The following is a 16,218-nucleotide window of genomic DNA, read 5'->3' as shown; positions in this document are numbered from 1 at the left end:
TTGTATATATAAAACAGTAAGATGAGTCAGTAGGCTGAATAAAATCAAGTTGAGTGATGAACGCAGTGGTGTTTTTTCACCATAAATCCCTTTTATGGTGACAAAATTTAATGTAGAATTTAATATAAAAGTGTTTATTTAATAGAAAAGATTTTAGATTCTCATTGTAATAAATGAGAAATCAAAATGAAACTAAAAAAACTTCTGCGTGATGTGCGAGTTACTATCAAACTATCCAGATGTGTTCATTATTTTATGCTGCAATACAAGGCATCTATTTCTTTAAACATTCTGAAAATCCTTAAAGAGCAAACAACAAAAGGATAAGGGAAGCGAAAACAAACAGAGATAGCTCTTTGGAGTTCGATGACACATGTCCAGTAATTTTCCCTCTTTTGTGATCTGTCTGCACTGCTCTGGCAGATAAAGGTGGTTCCCCCCCCACCCCCACCCTCACTTCTTCTCCGCACACTCATCTTTCGGGACTTTTAACAGGCTGCATGCACCTCGTGTTTCCAGATGAGCAGATCCCATTGTATTCCTCAAGGACTCCCAGTCTGCTTCTTATCAGCATGAACGTCTTTTTTTTCTCCTTTTCCTCTCTGCCCTCCGAAAGGAACAGGTTAGCCATTTGTATCAACTCAACCACAAGGGTCCGGCTTCCACTGATTGCTCTGGATTGTGAAAAATGTGTGTTCAGGGGTCTTGGCGCGTGTGTGCATCGAATGCAGATTGTTTCTGTTATGCATATTAAAACTGGCATCCTCCTGAGTGGAAATTCTGATAAATTGCTCTCACGGAGGTCACCGCTAAAGTGATGAAGCACAGAGAAAAGAATTACTTCAACTTCATTAAATACTTCTTCCATACAGGCATTTGCATCTTTTATTTATTTAAAAATAAACTTTTTGGGGCCTTTTGTATTTTTTAACGTACGCAATGTTTTCACATTGTGTTCACCCCCATACAGTTTGTTTGAGGAGAACCTGAGACCCACTCAAGCTGACCTCACAATCCCTCTCACTCGCTACGAAGACAAAGGGTCATAACCCCCAAACATGAGTTTCCTTTGGTCAGTCTGTTTTCCCAAAGGATGAAGTTACATTTGCAGCAGAGGGCTAATCCATGGCTGGTAGGGCAGCAGCAGCAGAGACAGGCAGACCACACAACAGTCGAGGTCAGGAGAGCTCCAGACCTTTTAGCTGCATTTCTCCTCCGCAGACAGAGGAAGTCATGGAGCATGCACTCCCTAAAACCAACACAGGTTAATTCAGTCCAACAGGACTAATGTGTGTCGGCTTAGCGGCCGTACACTGTCTGCTACCCGCTTGTTATGTCTGTCTGAGGCGTAGTTATGTCTGCAGAAAGGTTTGAGGCCAATCAGATAATGTTTGCTGTCATTTGTGTAAATTAAAATGAGACTGAGCACAAATGTAAAGATGCAGAAAGTAATAATATGTATAATATCAGAATATATAAACGCATTGATAGAACTAATGGGGATGTGTTTCACACAGTTCTCGATTGATTGATTGCTTGATTGATTGATTGATTTAATTGTCAAGCACCTTCATAGCTTTCAGCCCACAGAACCTTATCAAACAAGCATAGAACATCCAGTCAAAAGTTGACAAAGGAAAGAGAAAGACTGATTCATGGTGAATTCAATAAGCTTTGTATAAACATCCTCTATAAACAAAAGTCTCTTCATTAAAAAGCCATCAGCGCTCTGCATCAGAAACAAAACAAGTGGGGATTTTAGAGTTGGATATTTTTAAATGTGGTTGTGATACAACCAGGACAAAACAAAAGTGTAAAAGAAATCCACCCTCCTTGTTGTTAAGACCACGGAAGATACAAATGGTCTTCAAGAAATGTGAAAGACTTTTCTCTTCCACTGTCGGACTATATTGTGAAATCAGGCAAGAATGTACAGCTAAACAATGTACGTGTATTAGAGGAGCTCCATTCTTGGCTTGATTGTTATACTGCATGAACACTGATGCAACCCAAATGTTTTAGAGCCCTGATGTTGCAGATATGAATGAATTCATGCTGTTCACAGCTCTGGGTCGTGACAAATCTGACTAAACCACACCATGTAACTTTCATTTTCTGATTTTACTTTAGAGTATATATCAGTTTGCTATAATTACAGTCCAAAAACTGAAATGCATCTCACAGCTATAACTTGCATGTGCAATAATCAATTTCATACAACTGCTATAGACTATTAAAGCAACTCACAAGAAGGCTTGTGAGTAAATTAAGCTGTAAGGTTAAAAGCTCCAAATACCCCAGAGCTGTTTTGTGCTAAATCGCCCGCCTACTGGCTATTTTCTCCTTCATTATTTCCATTCAGGCTGACACATAATTGCTGGAGTATATGATATGCCGACTTATATGGAGTATAACACTGACTGCTCCATTTGTAAAGCAAGAGGTCGACTGAGAATCGGAAAAACTCAGCGAGAAAATACTTATCAGGAGATATGATCTGAAAGAATATAAATACACACAAATACAGAAAACAAAACAAAACATGTAAATCATTAAATAATGTTTTTATTTTATCAAATTAACAATGACACAAAAAGTGCTAATTCCAGCACATTTAAGTGTTATTTCTCACACTTTCGCAGCTGTTATAGTTTTTTTTTTTTTTTTTTTCCATACTTGAATTAACTTTAATGCCCGATGTGGTCCTGTGTATAGTCCGTGCATCCCAAAGCGGCACTTCCTGCCATTGTCCCTCACACACACACACACACACACACACACACACACACACACACACACACACACACACACACACACACACACACACACACACACACACACACACACACACACACACACACACACACACACACACACACACACACACACACACACACAGATTTTTCACAGCTCCCGTCTCCTTCCACCCTCCCTCTTGGGAGCCAGTGGCAGAGCAGGGGGGCAGAACTGCAAAAAGTTACAGGGAGGGGGTGGTTGAGGGGTGATAGGGCAGAGCAACTGTGTCTTCTTTGTCAAAAGAATTAGGGGGAGTGATCAAGTGTGCAGAGAGAGAGAGAGAGAGAGAGAGAGAGAGAGAGAGAGAGAGAGATGTAGTCTGGAGGAAGTTCAAGACAGAAAAGTCAGAGGGAGCTCGCTGTGTAATGCAGTCAGACTGTGACTCTCACTTTGTCAGAGCACAGCGAGACTCCAGCGCTGCAGCACCACTCCCCTGTCAAGTCAAAGCAGGAGCTATCTTCTTCTTCTTCTTCTCCCTGAGCCTCCCACTCTGTCCCACCACTGCCTCTGCGCCTCACTGGACCGCCCTTGGAGCACGGATGAACCTCTTGCTGAATGTCAGCTCACAAAACTGGTGAGATATCTTTGCACATTGTCTCAGTTTGTATTTCTGCGTCTGAACGAATGGGTACCAGCTGGTTAAAAGCCATGTGTCTTCTATAGTCACTACAGACTGGCCGGCAGGCAGGTCAGAGATGGTTTCTTCTGGCTGTTTTGTGGATGTAGACAAGGGTTTTGCTCAAACTGAAGATGATCCACCGAATTCTTGCTTCGGTTCATGTTCAGGGTTGCTCCTTAAACAAAATCCTCCGTTTTGTTTTTATTCTGTGGTGAAACAGTTATTACAGGGTCTCAGGTAGCTTGTTCGCAAATTCTTCACATTCATGTAGATACATGGAAATTACAAGAGGGACGGTGTGGTAAGTAACAGAAGTATATTATGGTGTGCTCCATTTTTCTGGTTTCATTTGTTTGGGTTTGGAAGTGTTGTTTCCCAGGATGGGAAAAGGGGAGAAAATTGGAAACAGAAAGACCCACCCTGTGGAGCTCCTCTGTCCACGAGACAGAGTGCAAAGAATGAGGAGACACAAAACTACGGTCCCTCGCCGCAATGAACTCAGTGAGCTCGGAGTGATCCAGAGATGGGAGGAGGAAGAGGATTGTTCGGCAGTCAGAATTAATTGAGTTGCAGTAACACTGACCTTCCTGTTCTATCAAGCAAAGACCCTGCAAGTGAGGAGCAAACACTGGAGATGTGTTGACATGTCACATCGTGCTCACGGGGGCATATATTTTTTTGCCCGCGGATGCATCTTTTAATAGAAAACTCCACCAGCACCGTACATCACATCCCCACTGCCTCGTGTCGTTAAAACCGCATTATTAGTAAGTAGGTAAAGAAGTTTGCAGAGGCGACTGTGTGGCAGATTTAGATTTTCACCCCCTCTTCCTTGTTTTTGTGCGCTCCGCATAAATCTTGCTGCTTGCGACGAAATGCTGGCCTCAGCCTTTGCTTGCTCTGTTGCCCAAAACACTAACGTTTCGCACTATTTTTACCCTCCCATGTGGCTCCATTTTTAGAGACAAGTCTGGTGGTTTGTTGAACCATAAATCACTCTTTAATTGCCCTGTGTCCTCTCCAAAAATAATGGGGTTTTAATGATGACATTCATGGTTTGGTTTCGATTTGACTCATAGATGAATAATGCAATCTTGTACTCCAAGGAGCTTGATATCAAAAAAATAACTTTGTCCGGTTTAATCCAGGACAAAACCGACACGATTGAGCGAGACTTATCCTGCGATAAATTGTGTTCTGCTAACATGTTGATAGATTTAACCAGGAATGGGGTTAGCGTCAATGGGGAGAATGAATTACTGTGCCGTGCAGCAGTATCAGTGTTATAAGAGAGAAATGTCCTTTGGCAACATGTGAACTCTGTCCAAGCATCCAAACTGTATGGAAGACTTGATGAATGTGGCAGTGTGTAACTCTGTCATTGTGATAAATCATCAGACACCCGATTTGTTTGGCTGGTAGAGGTCGAGGGGCAGCAGGTTAAGAGGCCACGATCAGCTAAAAGTGTCCCTCAGGGACATAACTCTCCCTCTTCAGACTCAGACTACAGCGATGAGGCATCTGAGGGCACAGACAGGACAACTTCATGTTCACATTACTTTATCATCATGGCAAACCTGCCAGCCTCAAGCTAAAGTTTAGTCATGATTTCTTTATAGGAAAATGTTTTTTTTGAAGGTCTAAAGCCTCTTTTTATTCAATTCAGAAAATGACCTTCACCTCTTTCAAGATGCTAAATGACAGCGTGTTTCAGTCGGCTTTACTGTCAGCGAGAAGTGCCGCCATCCAAAATGGATCAGCTTTCATTATCTCAGTGTGAAGAGGACTCTTTGTGATAGGAGAGGCTGCGGATTGAAACCAAGCGAGGGCTGTGAGGCGTCGAGCAGCGAACACGAGACAAGTGGCTAACGCCACAGAAAGCCAGCGCCTGGTTATGGCTACACTGGCAGACAGTCATGGAAATAGAGACACTAATTACTGCAACTAATTATTTATTAATTATTAACAGTGTCTCCAGCATTGCATGTAATTGTCTCTCAAGTAGATCCGTCTTCATAATGTGTGTGTTGCTATATTACATGTTATTGTAGTGAAGCGACTGGGGACTGATAAACTCATTCAGTTCGGCGGAATTAATATCGGGTAGTTGGAGGAAGATGCTCTGCAGTCTAGGTACTGATGGTTCTTGAAATAATAGCTGGAAGAAGCAGCACACAATCAGCAGAGAACATTTACCGAGAAGTTACGGTCATCACATGTACCGAACGTGCACGGTCAGTGATTGTAACTATGTTATTGCTTTAATCATGTCATTAGTTTGGGAGGTTCAGATGGTGTATTGGCTCATCACTCTAATGGTAAGGTTGGTAGCTGTTTGACCAAAACATATAAGATGTGTTTTGTTTGCATTAAGATACGAGCAAAATAAAGAGCAGTGTTTTATATATAGTAGAGTGTTTTTATATTACCAGTTACTAATGGACAGCCTTGATGAAAATGTTGAGTTTACGGCAGCTTCAGTGACGTTGCCCCTCTCAGGTCGGTTCACTTTGACATGCACAATAAATAAGCAGCCACATGTTCAAACTGTTCTTAAACCTTGTGTTTTGAAGTTTTTCCACACGTGCTCACGCGGGAGTGCGAAGGCGTCGTAAAGCAACGCGGTTTCCAGCGTCGCAGTCTGTTTCCAGAGAAACGAGGCGAGCGCTGAGCGTCGTCGCTCCCCTCTGTGGTCTCGCTTTGCTTTGCTGTTGGGGATGGAAAGGCTTTAGATGCTACCCCCCGCTGTGAAGCAGCCTCCAGCACCTCCTCCATTCAATGTTAGCGTACAGCTGCCGGCTCGGTGGGACCAACTTCAACACGCTTTCTCTTTAACATAACAAGGTACTCACAGAAAACATTAATGTGCTGCATTCTCACAGATTTACGTTTGAAATAAACTTTCTGATTTCATTTCATGGCTCTTTTTTATAGCCACAAACCAGTTTGATTTATATTACTTTGATATTGTCAAGCTGGTAATCCTATACAGCACTGAGACAGTATAAGATATTTCATTCTGAAAAAACTTAGAAAGTTAGACATAACACTACCCCCCCCCCCCCCCCCAAAGAAAGGAGATTTACTTGAGTCGAAATATGACTTGATGCTACATATAACACTTGCCAGTTTCAAAAATGTTCCCAGTTTGACTTCCCATTGGTCCTTTTTGTGTGACGTTTGCACCTTCTCCTTGAGAGGGCATGGATTTTCTCCCCAGTCTCAAAACGTATATTTATGGTTAACAAGTGACTCTAAATCTCCCCTATAGAATGAATGTGAGTGTCTGTCTCTCAGTGTTTGACCTGTTATGGCCTGGTGACCTGTCCAGGGTGAACCCTGCCTTCTCCCACACTCAGCTTTAATCAGCTCCAGCCCCTCCACCACCACCACCACCACTACCCTGAGTTGGATAAAGTGGCACAGAAGATGGATGAATGGAAAAACAAGCTGCGCTATTTCACTGATATGTGACTTGTTGGGGAGGGTGCTACCGGATGATAATTGTGGAGCCTTTCTCTTCTTTCCAGCTGTGGGGTGACTCATGAGTCCCCGTGGCAAACTTAGTAAACTTATCATTGAAAGAAGATTGAGAGAAAGTTGTAAAAGCAACGCAAGCAGATTGTAAGTTTATTCTGCACTCATGACATTGTTTTGTCTATATTCTCATGTCAGAGCTCGTTATGTGTATATATGAGTGTGTGCTGGATAGATTGACCTTCAAGATTAAAAACAAAACCATCTTCATTATCCACATCAAATCGTTGATATCAGAAGGAAAAATGACTCCCCGTGCAAACAGAAGACGTTGTTTGTTGGTGTTTACATCTGATCAGAGATATTGCTTTGGCCTGTTTGTGCATATTTATTGTTCACAGCCGAATACCTCTCGATGCATGTAATCACTTTATTTCCCACCGTATCTTTTCCTTGGCTTCTTTCTTTTCTTTTCTTTTTTTTTTTTTATTCTTTCTGGCAATCTGCCCTGCAACTGCTGCTCCCTTCATCACTGTATTGCCTGACCGCATTCCTCTCATTCCTACCGGCTTCCTGTGACTGGAAGGGAAGAAAGCCCCACAGGCCACAAACCTGCACCTTCGAGTCTTGCCCCTGTGTGCCACATGTGTCAATTCTCCTCTTCGTCAGTATGCCATTCAGCTTCTTTTTTTTTTTAAGTCCAGCAGTTTGGTAGAAAGTTGAATCACTGTGAGAGTCTCGTGACAGGATGACCTGTCCAGAGCATTTTGTTCATTTCAAGGTGGGGATGCTTTCAACGAACACTGTTTAATGACTCTGCTTATCTCTCTCAGGTATCCATGTAATTATGGGCAAAAACACGAAGGCTGACATGCTGACGCTCAGATCCAAACACTGACACGGTGATCGCAGTGGCACTCCCTTTTGACAGCAGCAGTAATCTAATCATATCAATCCGTTCAGATGATGAAAGGTTAGCAGAAATGCATACAGAGGTTGTGCAAGGCCAATAAATACAAATGTTCATCAGGTTAGTTATTCTACTTTCATTTTGAATAAATTCATGTATGGTTTCCTTATATTCAAATTATGATTGAGGAAGTCCTATTACAGAACCAGTGTCTTTTTTTTAATTTAGTTGATTTTAAAACAATATGATTTTTTTGGGGAGCAAACACTTCCAGGCAGTCTTTTTATCTGCACACTGGGTGAAGCATGTGCTCCTCAAACTGGAATGTTATGAAATTCAATTTGCTTGAGCGTTTCTCTGATTATTCGGGCCACCGTCGACCCCGTGACTCCAGGACGGGCTGTTATATCCTGCCAAGAGAGCAGGGGGAAAAGACACACTGTTGTTGGAATTAGACAGCTGATGTTGTTGATTGCTGTCCACTTTTTTTTTCTCATGACTACATGTTGGAACCACTCTGGTCTGTCTCTGGGGACCAGGAATGCCCCACCAGGCTCAAACATTGTCATTACATGACTTTTCCTTTCTTTCTTTTTTTTTGCCAATATCAACAGGTGTTAATGCAATTGCACAATAAGACTTTAGGTTACAAGTGGAGACACTAGGAAACAAGCGACACTCTCTTAATCATTTGTCGACTTTGGTTCAGTTTGCTTGTTTGGTCATAGGAGATGAAATAGGGAACTGTTGTCCTATTTAGTGACATTAGTCGACAATCCTCCGGAAATTTATTAGCATGTCCTAAACTTATTCACCACATTTCTGATCTCTCCTGAATGAAACTGGAAAGTTTCCAGTAAATTAGGAGTTCAGAAACGATGATTAGAGGCTATATATTGTAATCTTCATATACCAAATATTTTTGCACAGCTCCCCGTCGTCATACAATCATTCTGATTGTTGAAATAACTTTTTTTTCTCCATTTATTGACTTTGTAACTCTTTATGTTATCACGTGACTCACCATTTGCAGACTATTCCAATTATTGTGTGACTGATATTCCCGCTTTTTTGGGGGTCACCACTAAATGCAATGTCATCTGCATATTTGGACATAAATAGCTCTTATGAATTCTATATGTATTGAAAGCTTGTAAACAGTGTGTCTGTAATCAAACAATGGAGAGTTTTGAGAATGGAGCTGATTCAGTTTTTGAGGCGTTCACTGCAATGGCTGCTATTCCTGGAAAGATGCATATCGTGTGTGACAAAACCAAAGTGACTCAGTCTATTGTCATTCCGTGATCTTTATTTTTATATCTCGCTACACCTGTACGGCTACTTTCCTTTGGAAGAACATTCAAGCAGCGATGTGTTTATTCTTGTCTGGTAAACATTGTAGTCTGTCGACCGTGCCTACAGATTTTTATTGCAGACATTCTAATGGGTCATAAGCATGAGTGACGTTTAAATAATTGTTGGTTGATTGATTCCAACAACTGCACCTGTTTTAATTTAAGACTTCTGACAATGCTCCTATTGACTCACTGTCACACAGACATAATTCACAGGGACAAGTGAGTAATAGAGCTTTTGTTACTACCTATTAATAGTAACACCTGTGGGTTTCCTATTGTGAATAAGTACACCTGACTGCGAGGTCTATTTGTACTTTACATTTATAATTATACAGTAAACACAGAAAGACGCTCATAACCTTGTTGCCACGCAAATAACAACTTCCATTGCTGTCATGTCTGTGGGTGTCCAAAAAAACAAAATGTACTCGGAGCATAGAAACGCCTTTTGAGAGAGCGGTTGTTCAGATCAGAGGCTTTTCTTTCACACTCCTAACCAGAGGGCCTCAGACAGTTTCAGGGGAGGCTCAGTGAAAGTAATAAAATATAACATCAGTTACGAAAAGAAGATGATACTACTTTCACTTACTGATAGTTGTGTGATTGTTGTGAATGAATGAAGAGGTTTACATTTGTTTAGGGGTTTATAGAGTCTGCAGTATTGTCCCATTTTCGTGAAGAACAAAATCTACAAATGACTCTTTTGCAGACGAAAACTAAGTTTCCATTTATGTAGGATTAAACAAATAAAATCATTTGGACGCACGGGGACAAGACCGCGGGTGACCGCGCGCTCTCACGCACGTTCTTCTCGTTACGCACGTGGAACAGTCCTTTTCCCTTTTACCCGGCTGGGAGCAGCAGATGGAGCTCGCGCACCAGCAGCGGAGGCAAGTGAGACTCTCCTGCTTGCTTCTCGCAGCGGTTTGACCAGCGTCAGACAACCGGGGCAGGGGAGGAGACAGACAGACAGACACTCACCGAGCCGAGCAGCGCCCAGTGACAGCTTTTCTCCTCCAGAGGTGAATTGCGGAGCGTCTCGGAGCGACTTCACGACTCCTGACAGCGGCGCGTCCTCGCGGCTCGGAGCTGCGCTTTTCCAATGAGATCTCAAGGAGCAGTCAGTCACTTTTAACGAACCACTTCAGCCCTAAATCAAATATGAATTTAGCAGAGATAGACCGCTGGACTACGTTTACATCCATCTTTACAATTCTCTGACTTGTCGCTGCTTCCAAACGCAGCAACAAGTTCTTGTCTTTCACTCCCTCTTGTGTCGACAGAAAGTGAAAACGCGTCGGTTTGTGAGCGTCACCTCTAAAAGGTAGGAGAGTTTCCTTTTCTCTCTGCTAAAGTAGACACACAAAAACAAAAAACAAAACAACTGATGTGAAATCTGCAATTTGTCTTTTGGTGGTCTGAAATGCATGTCAGCTGTAATAGTTACTTATTTGTGTTGGAAAAAGTGAAGAATATTACAGTATTCACGTTAAACGTTTGGCTTGTCAACAAAAACCAGCAGGTGTAAAGCTCACTAGAGCTCTAAGCCTAACTTTGCTTCATAAGGCAATAAGAATGTATAAAGTAGTTGTTTTTTTTAATTTAATCTAAGTCATCAGGTCATGATCTAGTGTCACAGTGTGCATATTGCATCTCTTAACACAAGGGGCTGTGCATAATTATCCTAATGTGACAGACAGCAGCTCTGTCTGAAGGGGCTATATGAGGCAAATGATTGTGCAAATACGGCATTAGAGCCTCATTGTGAGTGCAAGTGTAGGATTTCCTGCTGGATTGTATTTGCTGCTCATAATTGCCAAAGCTTGACTCAATCGTTTGGTTTGTTTGAGGGGGCAGCTCAGTGTGCTTTATTATTATGACAGAGGTCTTAGAAATTTGTCCGATCCCACCCATAAGCCTCCCCATTCTGTAGGAAATAAAAGCACTTGCACACACACCCACAGCAGCCATGTGCGCTAATAATTCTGTCATGTGTCCAGGTTCTCTCTCCCCTCTCGGTAGAATGTGAGGTCACCGCCTCGGTGTTGTTGCAGAGATATTGTTACAATAGTTTCATGCGGGCCATGCCAGAGGAATCATCGCTGCCCGTTTCTTTTGCGTTTTCGGCGTCTATATGTCATGTGTGTCACTTTTACATGCCTCACTGCAGCATCACTCATCGCAATGCCAAAAATTCCATTTGAGACACGAATTGTGACGGAAGTTTGTCTTGTACATTATATAACCACGATGTTTTGCTGTCAGCATAAATGATCTCTCTCCCTTTTTTTTTTCGTTTCTTTTTTTTTTTTACAAGTGAAGCTTGTTATTCATATAACTGTCATCAGACAGATGAGCTATGGTGGTTTGACTCATAGTTTTTCTACTATATATATATATATATATATATATATATATATATATATATATATATATATAATTCAACTTTCGATTATATATTTAATATTTAATGTTCCAAAAGAAATCGTGATATAAATAAATACAGTGAAAATATTAGCTTTATTTTTAAACATACATGATCTTGAGTGAATTTGTTCATGACAATTGATCCTTATGAAAGAAGCTCAAGTGTGAAACCCACCTACATTTACAGTCTTCTCGTGAAACGTAAGATTTTGAATCAAAATCCTGTAACCAGCATTACAGCAAGAGTTGTACTTTTTATTGTCTCTGATAACCCAGTGTGATAAAGGTCAGGAAAATCCATCATAAGTTTTGGGGGAAGCAATGTGGTTCAAGCCTTCTTGATTCCTATACTTAGAGAAGTCCTGCCTTAAACATTGGTTTAAACTTTGGATGAACTAAATTGCCGGCAGAATTCACCCGTCTCCTCTCATGTATAACGTTGTCCAACTTGGCAAGGTCCAGTTACACACTGGACAGGTCACCAGTCCACCACAATGCAAACACAGAGACTAACAGTCGCACAAACTTATATACAAACTTACACACCATATAGAGCCAATTAACCTCATATGCATAGGTACCCTGAGACATCCTTGGGCCCTAAATTCACAATCTTACAGTAATTAAGTTTATTTGGTGTTAGTTTTCATCTTTATGCATGTCAAATTTTGTTAATTGGAAATTTTGTAGCAGAGCTCCTACAAAAACCACGTGAATGTGTGATTATTAATCAGTTCACTTTCTTTAACAAAAGAAATAAAATATAAAAAAACATCTCGAAAATCATCTTTCGATCACATAGGATGTCTTTGTTTATGACTTTATGAGGAATGGATCTTCAAAGTGAGTGTGAAATAATTGTGTATGTTTTCCAAAGGATTATTTTATGAATCATTTTTGAGTTGAGACGTGAGAAATAGAAAACAAACCAGATCATCTTCCCAAATACTAAAATAATACTCATTTTACTTTCATGTCAAAGGAGTCTGACATTCACCCAGACATAATATTTTACTTACGCTTACTTACTTTTTCTTTACTGGCAATCAACAAGCCAGATTAGTCATCTGAATAACATTGAAGACTTTGCATTGTCATCGCATTGTTTAATTCTTGTTTTGTGTGCGTGACCATGGAGACAGTAAGGGACGTTCCATCTTAATTAATCACCTTTTTTTCTATGTACTTTGTTAGTGGTTTGACTGGAGGTTAAATAAGCATCAAAGCACTTGTTCAAACAAATCTCTCGACCACAAGTTGACTTGTACACTTAAAATGAGAAACCCGACAATGTCAAAGACATATTTAGTAATTGTGTCATCACCGGGGTTCCTTTTTGAAAATATTTCTACACTGCTGGGTGGTTGTGAAAGAGAATATCAACCTTTTCCCAGGACAGATAACCTTTAAAAGTCCCCAGTGTTTTCCCAGGGTGAGCCGCAGCACTGCACCGACAATAGGGACAGTGTTCTGGTCCGGCCATAGCCCCAGATCACATTTCCTGTTCCTGATTTAAGATCAACTCAGCTGACTACTGATACACTCTGCTCCTCCAAAACACACACAGCAGGACCATCACTCTGCTCTACATCATGTGAGCGCGGGTTAGAGTGAGCAAGCAAAATATAAAAGTATTAGGGGAATCAATATTTCGGCAAATACTGTCATTTTAAGCATTAGCTTGTATTAGAAGGCAATCACGTTATTGTTGGTCACAGCAGGGTTTATTTAAAGCGAAAAGGACAAAATGCCAATATGTCTGAGGCATATGGATGACTTATAGCAGGAAATTAACTGAGGACACCTGTTGCTGTTGTTGGATGTGGAGGTGTGTGAAGACCAGATTCCTGTGGGCAACATCTGCTAATATCACAGAGTAGGGATGGATGCCTGTGGGTGGAGATGATGTGTGCAAACCACCGACCTGAAAGAAGTGAGCCAATGTCACCGTCGGGTCAAGTGGCGGCTCATGCCTCATTTTGAATAACTGAGGGCAATGTTAATGTGATGATGAGTGTGTGGTATGTGTGAATGGAGGGGGGGGGGGGGGGGGGGGGGGTATGGCTTCTTGCGCTTGATGTTAGTGCCCTCTGTTGTGAATGACAAGCACCTGCTATACTGCAGTACAAAGTCCCCAACTTCAGACATTTTAACAGTGATACATATCTTGTGTGCGTGCCCTTGGGCAAAACAAGGTTTCAAGCTCATGCCAATCTTATGACAGCACTCCAAGCCAAATTTAGCCCATGTTTTCAGCTTCCAAAAACGATGACCCCTGGGAACCCACAGGAGAACTTTAGAAACAATCGGCGGTCTGTTTGTCTGTGAGAAACCGAGCCAGAGTCACACTGAAGAGCATGCAAGCTTGTGATACTCTGGAAGATCGGCACAACTGTACAGTGAAGCAGAGACCCCTCACCTTTTCCCACCCCGCCTCAGGGACACGACATCAAGAGCAGTGTTATGACTCTCTGACCTTTAAACTTTCCAGTCCACAAAAGTGGCAGCGACTGTGCAAGAACACTACTGACGACTGTGACAGATGGAGAGAGTATCTTCGTTGACAGACTTTTCATATGTGCTTGTGCAATTATCTTGTGACAGTCAAGAAGGAATGTTTGGCTTATTTTGTGACATAACAAGTGACTGAACAGGTTACTGAAAGAACAGTTAAGTATTCTTTACTGTAATAGTAAACAACTGGCTGTGCATAACAGATCATTGATGAGTATTGCGTGTATTTGGCTATTCATTGCGTATATTTGGCTATATAACTACGTGATATTGTTTCTCATTCCGAGTGTGGGCCACATGCTGTTGTAGTTGGAAGCTCTTCCATTGCACAGCAATAAGTCCTCAGTTCTGTTCTGGGCTTAGGATATGTCTGGGTGGAGTTTGCATGTTATTCTTGTGCATGCCCCGCGTCTATAGGCAGGTTAGGTTTGCTTCAGACAGTCAGCTGGTATCCACCCCAGATCAGATATAGAATATAGATTGATGATGGACGTTTTAGTATCAGCAATACTGGAAAAGTTTGCATCCTTCTCGCTCCTTTATTTCAAGATTTCCTCGTCTTTTTAACGGTTTAGTACATTGAAATATCAGTGTGTATTGAACTGTGTTATGATAATATTTATTAGGATCAGAATCAAATAATAAAAAATAAAAACACTCGCAAATACAGTTATGGAAGCAGCAATCAAACATACTTTAAGGTGTGTCTTTTAGTAAAACACTTGAGAATACAAGTCGTAATTACTTACCGGCCAACAGCATAATGCTGCAGCAATGTACTGTATGCCAGTACTTGCATAGGCCAATGTTAACAAATATTATTAGTTTGCCAATGTTGTTTTCCGTTTCTCTATTCATATTGATTTGCGGTGGCGCTGATATATTTGCCGCTGAACTTACTGACAGCCACTCACACACACATCATACACATGCAGAGACATGTGTGGGCAATTGCACATGCTATTAATACACTTATAAGCACACACATGCAAACAAATGGCATGGTGCTATTAATATTTTGAGAAACAGCAATTCACAAACTGGGTGTGCATGTGTGCTTGCATGATTACGCGGAATCACACAAGTGTTTACTGACAGGTGACACTAAAAATAAACCGCCATGGTTACATGAACTGAAACCGGCACAGACTCACAGTGTTCCTTCAAAAGAAACAAATGGGCTCTATTAATACACTGACACTAACGCGTATCGCCACCGATGCATCAATCCACGTGTACGCACCGTCAACTGTCACACAGGCAGGATCCTACTTATGCAAACACAAAGACCTGCTGTGTACACTCTGAAGAAACAACTGCAAGCTATTAATATCTTGGGCCGTATAGGATGGACGCAGACAAGCGCGCACACATATGGATGAACACGTAAGGAGATTGATACTCCAGCTGCTCGGAAGCAGAGGGACAGAATGTGCCCAGCAGCTGTGGATTCCTGTAACCGATGGGGGGGACAGGGGGGGACGGGGGGGACGGAGGAGCGACAGTGGAAAGGACCCAGTGATAGGTGGCAGGCTGAATTGAAGAGTGTCCAACATGGATAAGTAACTGTAAACACCTACTCATGTTGAATGAATTGTCGACACTAGTCAACCAGGTTGATTACTAATTGTAAAATTCCAATGGCTCCCAACCGGTTTTCTCTGGAGCGCCAACAGATTGAAAGACCTCCTCTCCGATCTCTGATTTGAAAACATTACAGTGAACCAAAAAGCTGGCCGACACTCAAACTGTCATGGACACTCAACAGTAGGTTACCAGGGGCCTATACAACGACCCAAAACAAACATATCCAGGATATCTCTCTGTTACCTGGGTTAACTTACCCAGACATGCTCCATCCTGGTAAGTGTTAACACGAAGCAGGTTAACAACTGACAGACACGGAACAAGTCAAGAACAAGAGGAAAAACAGCCATCAAAGCTCAGTGACGAGGCTTTATTTATTATGTGAATAAGATTGGTCTAAAAACTCTTTCTCCTCTCTCCTCCGCTGCGCTCATCTCTAAAACTGTGTTGTATTTGGTACTAGATCAAGATAGTTGAATTGAATTGAAACAGTGCACCAATCAGGATAATCTAAGAATGGGCAGGTCATT

General features: G+C 41.6%; 1 protein-coding gene across 2 annotated transcripts in view; it reads left to right on the top strand.

The window, feature by feature from the left end:
• The first annotated feature begins 3,289 nt into the window (after positions 1 to 3,289).
• LOC308129087 (histone deacetylase 7-like) overlaps positions 3,290 to 16,218 on the top strand; it is a 41,690-nt gene continuing 28,761 nt past the window's right edge. The window contains exon 1 of one of the 2 annotated variants that reach the window (XM_080494860.1): positions 3,290 to 3,370. In XM_080494860.1, the coding sequence (XP_080350986.1) occupies positions 3,352 to 3,370 (19 nt within the window). In that variant the 5' untranslated portion in view covers positions 3,290 to 3,351. Of the gene's footprint in view, positions 3,371 to 10,389; positions 10,485 to 16,218 lie in introns of those variants that run through there. The other variant, XM_080494861.1, reaches the window with a different exon arrangement.

Source organism: Blennius ocellaris (assembly GCF_963422515.1).
Source record: "Blennius ocellaris genome assembly, chromosome: 4".
Taxonomy (NCBI): domain Eukaryota; kingdom Metazoa; phylum Chordata; class Actinopteri; order Blenniiformes; family Blenniidae; genus Blennius; species Blennius ocellaris.
This window is presented reverse-complemented; position numbering and strand designations above follow the sequence as displayed.